At 42.6% G+C, this 13,775-nt stretch overlaps 1 protein-coding gene across 1 annotated transcript in view; it reads right to left on the reverse strand.

Annotated features, from left to right (window-relative positions):
• The window catches only part of LOC139582535 (ryanodine receptor 3-like), a 272,990-nt gene that overhangs the window by 130,467 nt on the left and 128,748 nt on the right, over nucleotides 1-13,775 (reverse strand). The window contains exons 33-39 of the mRNA XM_071412622.1: nucleotides 8,806-8,892; nucleotides 5,356-5,582; nucleotides 4,538-4,750; nucleotides 4,142-4,354; nucleotides 3,597-3,779; nucleotides 2,246-2,444; nucleotides 212-412 (exon numbers count right to left, since the gene is read on the reverse strand). Coding sequence (XP_071268723.1) covers nucleotides 212-412; nucleotides 2,246-2,444; nucleotides 3,597-3,779; nucleotides 4,142-4,354; nucleotides 4,538-4,750; nucleotides 5,356-5,582; nucleotides 8,806-8,892 — 1,323 coding nt within the window. The remainder of the gene's footprint in view (nucleotides 1-211; nucleotides 413-2,245; nucleotides 2,445-3,596; nucleotides 3,780-4,141; nucleotides 4,355-4,537; nucleotides 4,751-5,355; nucleotides 5,583-8,805; nucleotides 8,893-13,775) is intronic.

Raw genomic sequence — 13,775 nt, forward strand, 5'->3', positions numbered from 1 at the left:
TGTGACCTTGCATCATTTTATGGCAGATTTGGCCTTTTTCAAATTTCTATAAAGATAGTTGAATGACAGTTTTTTTTCTGATTCTGATACTAGATACAAAGTATCAGAACCAACAAAAACAAAACAAAACAGAACAACTGCTTCTTCTTAACAACATGGTTGAATGTCGGTAGGTTTTTGTACAAAACGACAAGAAAGACGAGAACAGTACCTGCTCCTGAGGAGGTGATCTGAACTCCTTGGTCTTCTTGGCGGTGACGGCAGCAGACATGTTGAGGGCTAGCATCAACTCGTTGTACCTGAACTTCTGGTTGTACTGCAGCTTGGACACGAAGCTGTCTGAGAAGGACACGATGGCCTCGATACGCTGCTTCAACTCACAGTCACAAAAGTAGTGCAGCAGCTCACACATCTAGTCGATAAGGAAGAGACAAGAGAGAGTTAGATCATGTTGGATCATGGACAGTACCGTGTAGTACAGTACACGACAGGGTTGGGGTCAATTCTGAATTGAGTTGTGAATTGCTCTTTAATTCCAACAAAGTGAGATTAAGTTAGTATTATCCAGCAGACAGGAGAGAGATAAAGTTGGTGTTCACACATCTAGTAGAGAGGGGTATTTCAGTCAGTATTCCATATACAGTACAGTACTATAGTTATTATACACCTACACTACTTTTGTTACATGTGAAGTACCAATTATAGCTTTATCTGATCACCGAAATGTTATTCAGTACAGTTGGTGTTTTTGCTGATAGTAGTTTTGCTGGTAACGATTTTGCTGGTACATTCAACTTGATTGAGTAGCCAGCCACTCATTGGCATAGCACCAATACCCGCAACCCTCGCTAGGCGGGGGACCCACAATTATTCATATTTTTCTGTTGTTGGGGGGGTGGGTCCAACCAGAGGTCGCCCCCCCCCCCCCCCCCCAGATAGTATATGAACATGTCATAAGCCATGATTATTTATTTTTTTACAATTAGAGGAAATTAGCTATAAAACTGCAACATGTTTCTCTCAGCCTCATGGCAAAATGTGTAGAATAGCAGGAAATGAGCTATAAAACCTGTTTCTTTCAGCCCCATGGTCAAACAAATAATCATATAAAAACCCAAAATACTTTTGGTTGGCGGGGGGCTTGTCCACACCTTGTTGTGGGGTCACGAAACTGTTCAACGCTACTGCAGCCAATTACTATTGGCATCAATTTCCTAACAATCCATTTACCTGGGACTGAACGCCTGGGACTGAATGCCTGGGACTGAACGCCTAGGACTGAATGCCTGGGACTGAACGCCTGGGACTGAACGCCTGGGACTGAACGCCTGGGACTGAACGCCTGGGACTGAACGCCTGGGACTGAACGCCTGGGACCGAACGCCTGGGACCGAACGCCCGGGACCGAACGCCCGGGACCGAACGCCCGGGACCGAACGCCTGGGACCGAATGCCTGGGACCGAATGTCTGGGACCGAACGCCTGGGACCGAACGCCTGGGACCGAATGCCTGGGACTGAACACCTGGGACTGAAAGCCTGGGACTGAATGCCTGGGACTGAACGCCAGGGACCGAACACTTGTGGACTGAACGCCTGGGACTGAACGCCTGGGACTGAACGCCTGGGACTGAACGCCTGGGACTGAATGCCTGGGACCGAACGCCTGGGACCGAACGCCAGGGACCGAACACTTGTGGACCGAACGCCTGGGACTGAACGCTTGTGGACCGAACGCTTGTGGACCGAATGCCTGGGACCGAACGCCTGGGACGAAAGCCTGGTACCGAACGCCTGGGACCGAACGCCTGGGACCGAACACTTGTGGACCGAACGCCTGGGACTGAACGCTTGTGGACCGAACGCCTGGGACTGAACGCTTGTGGACCGAACGCTTGTGGACCGAACGCCTGGGACCGAACGCCTGGTACCAAACGCCTGGGACCGAACGCCTGGGACCGAACGCCTGGTACCGAACACTTGTGGACCGAACGCCTGGGACTGAACGCTTGTGGACCGAACGCTTGTGGACCGAACGCCTGGGACCGAACGCCTGGAACCGAACGCCTAGGACTGAACGCCAACTCTGCCAGTGTGTGAGAAACTGAGGGTGTGTGTGTGTGTGTGTGTGTGTGTGTGTGTGTGTGTGTGTGTGTGTGTGTGTGTGTGTGTGTGTGTGTGTGTGTGTGTGTGTGTGTGTGTGTGTGTGTGTGTGTGTGTGTGCGCAAACGCTCTCTCTCTCCTACCTGTCGTTTCACAGACTCAGGCAGTGTCTTCTCCAGCAGTCCCTTCACGGTCGGTTTGACCTCCTTGGTCTCCTCCTCACCAGCCTCCACAGCCTTCTCCTCGTTGCTGCTCAACTCCTCCTTCTCTCCTGCTGATGCTGCCTCCACCTCCTCCTCTGGCTCCCCGAACACATTAGGGTCAATGAGGAGCAGGATCAGCCTCACCTTGTACATGAAAAAAATTCCCACATAATTAAAATATACATCCCATACATGTAACTGCCAGAATAAAGGAAACACTTGAGTGAATGAGGGATACAAAGTATATTGAAAGCAGGTGCTTCCACACAGGAGTGGTTCCTGAGTTAATTAAGCGATTAACATCCCATCATGCTTAGGGACATGAATAAAAATGCTGGGCAGGCCATTATTTTGCCTATCATGGCTTTGCCCCCGTAGGATGACAATGCCCCCATCCACAGGGCAAGAGTGGACACTGAATGGTTTTATGAGCATGAAAACGATGTAAACCATATGCCATGTCTCAGTCACCAGATCTCAACCCAACTGAACACTTCTAAGAGGTTCTGGAGCGGAACCAGAGACACCGCTTTCCACCACCATCAACAAAACACCAAATTATGGAACTTCTTGTGGAAGAATGGTGTCCCATCCCTCCAATAGAGTTATAGACACTTGTAGAAGATATACCAAGGTGCATTAACGCTGTTTTGGCTCGTGGTGCCCCAATGTTACTATTAACACACTTTATGTTGGTGTTTCCTTTATTTTGGCAGTTACATGTATATGCCATTTAACAGACACTATTTTCATCCATCTGTATATGCCATTTAACAGACACTATATTTATCCATCTGTATATGCCATTTAACAGACACTATATTTATCCATCTGTATATGCCATTTAACAGACACTATATTTATCCATCTGTATATGCCATTTAACAGACACTATATTCATCCATCTGTATATGCCATTTAACAGACACTATATTTATCCATCTGTATATGCCATTTAACAGACACTATATTCATCCATCTGTATATGCCATTTAACAGACACTATATTTATCCATCTGTAAATGCCATTTAACAGACACTATATTTATCCATCTGTATATGCCATTTAACAGACACCATATTTATCCAAAGCCACTTACAGCACAGGCAGCACATCCATGTTTTCTATATGTCACCCCAGCAGGAATTAAACCCACAACCCTGGGTTCTATTCATTAGTGCAGACTGAACAGAACTGTTCCAATCCGTTTGCTTTCGTTTCGGTCATAGTGAATACGACCCTGGTGTTGCTATAGCGCCACACTCACACACCATACCAACTGATCTAAACCTCACCTCCTCGCTGGTGAGTACCCCCATGATCAGCAAGGTTCCGATCAGCTTGAGGATGGGGACAAACTGGTACTCCACACTGCCTCCTACTGGGTCTCTGATGTGACTGCCTCCTGCCTGCACCGCCTCAGTCAGCATACTGATGGCCTTCTCCTTCAGGGTGCCCAGGGGGATCTGGGGACTGGAGGAATCATTATAATAATGTATTTTATTAATAGTTAATTTGTCGTACCCAAGGCATTAGAAGTATAACACTATAAAAATGTAAGTCAAAGTAGTAAAAAACAAAACCTGTAACAGAAATAGGGTTCGGAATCTTTCAAATACTTTGAGCGTTTTGCTCAAGTCTGTCTAGAGTGCCAGATGGGCGGGGTTTACAGTTTTGTCACTATTCTATTGGTCCAGTAAGCCAGGCAAGTTCAATCAAGCCAAAGACTAAGTATTTGAAATTATTTCAAATAGTACGTGAGCCCGAAGTCTGAAAGCATTACAGCTTGATAGAATAGTACTATACAAGTGAAGTTAAAGTAATTGACCTCTGACCTGTAGAGGTGCTGCTGTTTCTTGGTGGTGATGAAGGAGAGAGGGGAGAAGTTGAGGCGTGGTTTCAGCGAGGCGCTGAGGCCTACCCCGGGTAGAGAGTGTCTCTTGGACTCGTCAGGGAACAGCTTGATGGAGCGCGTCTCATCGGTCACGGGGATGATAAACTCGTTGTTCATCATCAGACGAGCCTCTTTCGCTGTCTCCAGGTGGATGCTGGTGGTAGGTACATAGATCAATCAATAAAGCAATATATCAACCAACCAATCAATCAATTAAGCAGTCAGTCATTTAACCAATCAATTATCTGCATAATAATAGATTTCTATAAAATAGTGGGTAAACATCCTGTTCATTATTAAGACCCCTCATCCACCAACCAATGAACTCCTCACCCACCTCATAAGAACATTATAGAATCCCTCTCTCAGCATGCCGGACAGGTATTGGTTGTCGATGGTATAGAGCAGCTGTGATTGGTCGAGGTGGGAGCAGAGGGCGTGTGCCACGCGGGTGTTGCCCAATGCGCAGAGGGCACAGTAGAGCATCAGGGTGTGGTAGTGGAACTTCCTCAGACCCTCGTTCTCCGATAGCTCCAGGATGTCCAGACACCTGAGGGGAGTGGACGGGAAGGGATGGAGAGGGGAGGGGGTTGAGGGAGAGACAGAAAGAGAAAGAGAGAGAAAGAAAGAAAGAGAGAGACAGAGACAGACAGAGAGAGAAGATAGTAAAGAGAGAGAGAGAAGATAGCAAAGAGAGAAGATAGCAAAGAGAGAGAAGATAGCAAAGAGAGAAAGGGAAAGAGAGAGAGAGAGAGAGAGAGAGAGAGAGAGAGAGAGAGAGAGAGAGGATAGCAAAGAAAGAGAGAGAGAGAGAGAGAGAGAGCGAGAGAGAGAGAGAAAGAGAGAGAGCGAGAGAGAGAAGATAGCAAAGAGAGAGAGAGAGAGAGAGCGAGAGAGAGAGAGAGAGAGAGAGAGAGAGAGAGAGAGAGAGAGAGAGAGAGAGAGAGAGAGAGAGAGAGAGAGAGAGAGAGAGAGAGAGAGAGAGAGAGAGAGAGAAAGAGAGAGAGAGCGAGACAGAGAGTAATACATGGATTTAGAAGATATAGTGGAAATTCCACCTAGCCCACCAGAGGGATAAATGAACAAGATATTGCTACATTCATCAAGTGTCTAGGAGCAGAGGTTGGGTGTTGATCTCCGATAGAAACAACCCACCTGTTTTCCTCAGGTATATGAACAGCCATCATCTGCAGCGGCTCCAGACACTGCACCACCCAGCCGTGTCTCTCTGAGACCCTGGCGGTCTCCACGGTGAGGAAGGTGTTTGGCATACGGCTCCACAGCACCGCTACGATGGTCTGAACGTCCAGACGTGGAGGACACTGGGGCACAGGGTTACGCTGTTCACTCTTAAAGATGGCTGACGACAGGGGCATGGCGTCCTGGGGACAGAGAGAGAGACAGAGAGAGAGACAGAGAGACAGAGAGACAGAGAGACAGAGAGAGAGAGAGATATGATGTGTTAACAGTTATAGGAAAGATTCACGTCAGTTAATTAGTCATCTAAAAGTTTATGAGTCAACAATAAAAGTTGGGATTTGTGCATGTTCATTATAATATCAGTGATGATTTGCATAGGTAAATTATAGTGACTGTAATAATTTGCATCATTAGTTATTATTAATCATACCAAACTGTTTACATCTTGCTTATTTGAATTGCCTGTGAACTGATTTGAACAGGTCAGCAGTAAAACAGTGTTTCACTTAGTTGGGTACTGTGTTAGTAGTAGACTGGTTATAGCAGCAGACTGGATATAGTAGTAGACTGGTTATAGTAGTAGACTGGATATAGTAGCAGACTGGTTATAGTAGTAGACTGGTTATAGTAGTAGACTGGATATAGTAGTAGACTGGTTATAGTAGACTGGTTATAGTAGTAGACTGGATATAGTAGTAGACTGGTTATAGTAGCAGACTGGTTATAGTAGCAGACTGGTTATAGTAGTAGACTGGTTATAGTAGCAGACTGGATATAGTAGTAGACTGGTTATAGCAGCAGACTGGATATAGTAGTAGACTGGTTATAGTAGTAGACTGGATATAGTAGCAGACTGGTTATAGTAGACTGGTTATAGTAGTAGACTGGTTATAGTAGCAGACTGGTTATAGTAGCAGACTGGTTATAGTAGTAGACTGGTTATAGTAGCAGACTGGTTATAGTAGCAGACTGGTTATAGTAGCAGACTGGTTATAGTAGTAGACTGGTTATAGTAGTAGACTGGTTATAGTAGCAGACTGGTTATAGTAGCAGACTGGTTATAGTAGTAGACTGGTTATAGTAGCAGACTGGATATAGTAGTAGACTGGTTATAGTAGTAGACTGGTTATAGTAGTAGACTGGCTATAGTAGTAGAATGGCTATAGTAGTAGACTGGCTATAGTAGTAGACTGGTTATAGTAGTAGACTGGTTATAGTAGTAGACTGGTTATAGTAGACTGGTTATAGTAGTAGACTGGTTATAGTGGTAGACTAGTTATAGTGGTAGACTGGTTATAGTAGTAGACTGGTTATAGTAGTAGACTGGTTATAGTAGTAGACTGGTTATAGTAGTAGACTGGTTATAGTAGTAGACTGGTTATAGTAGTAGACTGGCTATAGTAGTAGACTGGCTATAGTAGTAGACTGGTTATAGTAGTAGACTAGTTATAGTGGTAGACTGGCTACAGTAGTAGACTGGTTATAGTAGTAGACTGGCTATAGTAGTAGACTGGCTATAGTAGTAGACTGGTTATAGTAGTAGACTAGTTATAGTGGTAGACTGGCTACAGTAGTAGACTGGTTATAGTAGTAGACTGGCTATAGTAGTAGACTGGCTATAGTAGTAGACTGGTTATAGTAGTAGACTAGTTATAGTGGTAGACTGGCTACAGTAGTAGACTGGTTATAGTAGTAGACTGGTTATAGTAGTAGACTGGTTATAGTAGACTGGTTATAGTAGTAGACTGGTTATAGTGGTAGACTGGCTATAGTAGTAGACTGGTTATAGTAGTAGACTGGTTATAGTAGTAGACTGGTTATAGTAGACTGGTTATAGTAGTAGACTGGTTATAGTGGTAGACTGGCTATAGTAATAGACTGGATATAGTAGTAGACTGGCTATAGTAGCAGACTGGTTATAGTAGTAGACTGGATATAGTAGTAGACTGGCTATAGTAGTAGACTGGCTATAGTAGCAGACTGGTTATAGTAGTAGACTGGTTATAGTAGTAGACTGGTTATAGTAGTAGACTGGTTATAGTAGTAGACTGGTTATTGTAGTAGACTGGATATAGTAGTAGACTGGTTATAGTAGTAGACTGGTTATAGTAGTAGACTGGTTATAGTGGTAGACTGGTTATAGTAGACTGGTTATAGTAGTAGACTGGCTATAGTAATAGACTGGTTATAGTAGTAGACTGGTTATAGTAGTAGACTGGCTATAGTAGTAGACTGGTTATAGTAGCAGACTGGATATAGTGGTAGACTGGATATAGTAGTAGACTGGCTATAGTAGTAGACTGGTTATAGTAGTAGACTGGCTATAGTAGTAGACTGGCTATAGTAGCAGACTGGTTATAGTAGTAGACTGGTTATAGTAGTAGACTGGTTATAGTAGTAGACTGGTTATAGTAGTAGACTGGTTATTGTAGTAGACTGGATATAGTAGTAGACTGGTTATAGTAGTAGACTGGTTATAGTAGTAGACTGGTTATAGTGGTAGACTGGTTATAGTAGACTGGTTATAGTAGTAGACTGGCTATAGTAATAGACTGGTTATAGTAGTAGACTGGATATAGTAGTAGACTGGTTATAGTAGTAGACTGGATACAGCAGCAGACTGGTTATTGTAGTAGACTGGATATAGTAGTAGACTGGTTATAGTAGTAGACTGGTTATAGTAGTAGACTGGTTATAGTGGTAGACTGGTTATAGTAGACTGGTTATAGTAGTAGACTGGTTATAGTAGTAGACTGGCTATAGTAGTAGACTGGTTATAGTAGACTGGTTATAGTAGTAGACTGGTTATAGTAGTAGACTGGCTATAGTGGTAGACTGGATATAGTAGTAGACTGGCTATAGTAGTAGACTGGTTATAGTAGTAGACTGGTTATAGTAGTAGACTGGTTATAGTAGTAGACTGGCTATAGTAGTAGACTGGCTATAGTAGTAGACTGGTTATAGTAGTAGACTGGTTATAGTAGTAGACTGGTTATAGTAGTAGACTGGTTATAGTAGACTGGTTATAGTAGTAGACTGGTTATAGTAGTAGACTGGCTATAGTAACAGACTGGATACAGCAGCAGACTGGATATAGTAGTAGACTGGCTATAGTAGTAGACTGGCTATAGTAGTAGACTGGTTATAGTAGACTGGTTATAGTAGTAGACTGGTTATAGTGGTAGACTGGATATAGTAGCAGACTGGTTATAGTAGTAGACTGGATATAGTAGTAGACTGGTTATAGTAGTAGACTGGTTATAGTGGTAGACTGGATATAGTAGCAGACTGGTTATAGTAGTAGACTGGATATAGTAGTAGACTGGTTATAGTAGTAGACTGGTTATAGTGGTAGACTGGATATAGTAGCAGACTGGTTATAGTAGTAGACTGGGGGACACCAACCTTGATCTTGACAAACTCAAACTGGAAGAGGTTGGTGCTGGTGGGACGCACAAACACAGCAGGGAACAGCTTAGTGTTGGACTCCACCTAAACACAAGAATATATACACAATCATTACCTCAAGAACAACATCAACAGCCTGTAGACACACAACAATACATCTCACATCATTACAACATATCAACCACGTAGACATACAGGACAACAAGTCAACCACCTGCTTAGAGTCAATCACACATCATCAACTCTAAAGGCACGGTTACTAAATTGAGTTGCAGTAGATACACTTGATATGATTTCATGACCATGCTAACAACCTGTTCACCATCCAGAACACATACTCAACAACACTTCAGGCGATTGATGCTAGTGTTATTTTCCCCCGTCGAGTTCTAGAACCCTCCAAATTGTCAAGGTGGAACACACAGCATTCTAAGTATGATTTCATCTATATGGTAAACATGTGTCTGGGTCTGTTCCAATTGGCCCCCTATTCCCTATATAGTGAACTTATTTTGACCAGGGCCCACAGGGCTCATTTGGGACACACTTTTGTATTTTAAGAGATGTTTCCTGATACCCTGCAGATAATTACACAGCCGTCACAACTAATCTTCCTCTGGTAGTCTGCGTTGGGGGGGGGTTCGAGTAAAAAAATCCTTGACGTTTGGGCCATCTTGGTTTGCATTCAGACAGCCGACTGATTAGTTCGGTTTATTAAACTGCCCCTCTGATGCCTATCTGACCATCACACAGTGTATCAATAACAGCCAACAACAGAGACTGTCTGTATCCCAAATGCCACCCTATTCCCAATACCAGAGCCTGGTCAAAAGTAGTGCACTATATAGGGAATAGGGGGGCATTAGGGGCACAAAAAGACTTGGACAGGGGGCCAGACCGTGAATCAGACAGTTTATCAATGCCAGGCAGCTATCAGACAGAAAAACAGAGAGAGACAGAGAGAGACAGAGAGAGACAGAGAGAGAGAGAGAGTAGAGAGAGAGACAGAGAGACAGAGAGAGAGTGAGAGACAGAGAGAGAGTGAGAGAGAGAGAGAGAGAGAGAGAGAGAGAGAGAGAGAGAGAGAGAGAGAGAGAGAGAGAGAGAGAGAGAGAGAGAGAGAGAAATTTCATTTTTTTGATCCTGAGTGTAGGTTATTTCCCTGACATCTGGAATCAAGGACTCATAACCCCAATCTTTAAGAACGGAGACAAATTTGACCCTAACAATTACAGAGGCATTTGTGTGAACAGTAACCTGGGGAAGGTTTTCTGTAGTATCATAAATGTAAGAGTTCTAAACTTCCTTAATAAGCACATTGGATTTATACCAAAACATCACACAACTGATCATATTTACACCCTACACACCCTGATAGATAAACATGTCCACCAAAATAATACCAAAATATACGCTTGCTTTATCGACTTCCAAAAAGCATTTGATTCTATTTGGCATACAGGACCACAAAGTTATTGAAAGTGGTGTAGGGGGTAAAACATATGACATAATTAAATCAATGTATACTGGCAATACGTGCAGCATTAAAATTGGCAAGAAAATAACAGAATTCTTTAACCTTTTCTCAATATAGGGGGTGCTGTTTCAACGTTAGCATTTATCGTCTCCAAATTAAACTGCCTCATACTCAATTCTTGCTCGTACAATATGCATATTATTGTTATTATTGGATAGAAAACACTCTCTAGTTTCTATAGCCGTTTGAATTATGTCTCTGAGTGAAACAGAACTCATTCTACAGCACTTTTCCTGATATGGAGTGAGATTTCAGAAATTTTGGCCTCTGGTCCCAGGTCAGTTTTAAAGTCCCTGTAAATCCTATGAGGATACAAACACTGCCCATGCCTTCCTCTAGATGTCAGTAAGAGGTGACCATTTGAATGGAGTCGATTGCGCAATCAGGGCCCGTATAAAACGCCAAAGACCGGATGTACCGTTCTTTTCCTGCTGCGCCTGACTCAAGATGGTCGACGGACTGGCTCTCTTTCCAAGCGTTGGTTTAGCCACTTATATATCGCCGGTCATGTTTTTACTCGTTATAAGTGTTAAAAACATCATAAGGTAGTTAATTTAAACCGTTTTATAGCAATTTATATCCGTTTAGTGCGATTTTGAGGCATTGCTTTGTGATGCACTTTGAAGCGCCGGGCACGTTTCGGGGTCCCGGTCGAACGTTAGTGGGCATTTCGACGGACAAGAGGACATCTTTCGACCAAAAGAAGATTAGACCCAAGAAAGGATACATTGCCCAAGATACTGATGGAAGAACAGCTCACAGTAAGAACTATTTATGATGATAAATCGCTGTTCTGTTGAAAAATTTTAAACGCATATATCGCCATTTTGTTATGTGTAGCTTCGCTTGGCGGACCCGGTATTGCACAGTAAGGATAATTTTACAAATGTAAGTCAGCGATTGCATTAAGAACTAATTTGTCTTTCGATTCCTGTCAACCCTGTATTTTTTTGTCAAGTTTATGATTAGCTATCGATTAGACTAGATCACTCTCAAATATAGCGCCCGACATTTTCAGGCCAGTTTTGCTACTATTCTCATTGTATAACCACGGTTTTTTGTGGCTAAATATGCACATTTTCGAACAAACTCTATATGTATGTTGTAATATGATGTTACAGGACTGTCATCGGAAGAATTCTGAGAAGGTTAGTGAAAAAATTAATATATTTTGGTGATCATAACGTTATCGCTCCCCTTGCCTTGGATTCATGCTGGGGTAACGTTTGCACATGTGGTATGCTAATATAACGATTTATTGTGTTTTCGTTGTAAAACGCTTAGAAAATCTGAAATATTGTCTGAATTCACAAGATCTGTGTCTTTCCATTGCTATGCTTTGTCTATTTTTATGAAATGTTTTATGATGAGTAAATTGGTAATACACGTTGCTCTCTGTATTTATTCTAGTCGAGTTGTGATGGTGGGTGCAATTGTAAACTATGATTTCTACCTGAAATATGCACATTTTTCTAACAAAAACTATCCTATACAATAAATATGTTATCAGACTGTCATCTGATGAGGTTTTTTCTTGGTTAGTGGCTATCAATATCTTTATTTGGCCGAATTGGTGATAGCTACTGGTGGAGAGAAAAAATGGTGGACAAAGAAAAATGGTGTCTTTTGCTAACGTGGTTAGCTAATAGATTTACATATTGTGTCTTCCCTGTAAAACATTTTAAAAATCAGAAATGATTGCTGGATTCACAAGAAGTGGATCTTTCATCTGGTATCTTGGACTTGTGATTGAATGATATTTAGATGCTACTATTTACTTGTGACGCTATGCTAGCTATGCTATTCAGCTTTTTTACTGGTGGGGGGTGGGGGGTGCTCCCGGATCCGGGTTTCTGACTCGGTAGAAGTTAACCAGGGGCGGGGTCTTCGTCAGGGTTGCAATCTGAGCCCTGCACTCTTCAATATTTACATCAACGAATCTGCCACTATTCTAGAAAAATCCTCAGCCCCTGGTGTTAGTCTCCACAATTCAGAAGTTCAATGCCTACTCTTCGCAGATGACCTATGCCTGCTGTCACCCACAGCACATGGCCTACAACAGAGCCTGGACCTGCTAGAGCAGTACTGCCAGACCTGGGCCCTGGCAGTAAACCCCAAAAATACTAAAATAATGATTTTCCAGCGAAGATCTAGATCTCAAGGAATTAGATCAAAGTTCTCAATTGGTACAAAATATATAGAGTACTGCACACACTACAATTACTTAGGTTTAAAAATAAGCTCAACTGTGAATGAACTGAGAGAGAAAGCACGCAGGGCATTCTACGCTATTAAAAAGCGAATTCAAATTGAAATACCTATTAAAATTTGGCTAAAACTAATTGAATATGTCATTGAACCAATTGCACTTTATGGCAGCGAGGTGTGGGGTCCACTTGCAAAACAAGATTTCATCAAATGGGACAAACATCCCATTGAAACCCTGCATGTAGAGTTCTGTAAGATTCTCCTACATGTCCAGAGGAAAATTACAAACAATGCATACAGGGAAGAATTAGGCCAATATCCACTAATAATAAAAACTCAAAAATGAGCAATTAAGTTTTGGAAACATCTAAAATACAGTGACCCCCTCTCATATCACTACCAAGCCCTGCAATGCCAAGAGCTGAGCAAAGCAAATAGTCCCCTCATCCAGCTGGTCCTGGGTCTGAGTTCACAAACCTGTTCTATTAACACACTGAAGCCTCAGGACCAGAACATCCAATCAATCAGAATAAACCAAATTACAACACAGTCAAAACAAAACTATATTGCTTATTGGGAAACACAAGCACAAGCACAAAGCAAAATGCAGTGCTATCTGGCCCTAAATCGACAGTACACCGTGGCTAACTATTTGACCATGGTTACTGATCAAAACCTTGGAAAAACCTTGACAAAGTACAGGCTCAGTGAGCACAGCCTTGCCATTGAGAAGGGTAGACACAGGAAAACCTGGCTCCCAGTAGAGGAAAGGCTGTGCAACCACTGCACAACAGCAGAACCTGAGACGGAGCTGCATTTCCTGAGAAAATGTCAAAAATATAAAACAATTAGAGTGTCATTTCCCCAAATTTGAAACCCTTATTAAAGGTTTCAAAGACCTCTCTGATGAGTGTAAGCTACCCGTCCTGTTGGGGGAGGACGCAGAGAGCTGTGGGTTGGCAGCACACTACATTGCTGCATGCCATAAATTGAGGGACAGTGTCTGACAGACCAATCAACCTGCACATGTACTCTACTGTATGCTTATTTTTATTGTTCAATGTATGGTTATTTATACCCTTGGTTATTGTTGTTACTGTTGTCCCGTTGACAATTTTGAATCACATTTATTTAAAAACATTTTTTTCATATTGTAAATATCCAAAATAAGCTTTGGCAATATGTAAATTGTTACGTCATGCCAATAAAGCAAATTGAATTG

Source organism: Salvelinus alpinus, chromosome 8, assembly GCF_045679555.1.
Source record: "Salvelinus alpinus chromosome 8, SLU_Salpinus.1, whole genome shotgun sequence".
NCBI classification, from domain to species: Eukaryota; Metazoa; Chordata; class Actinopteri; order Salmoniformes; family Salmonidae; genus Salvelinus; species Salvelinus alpinus.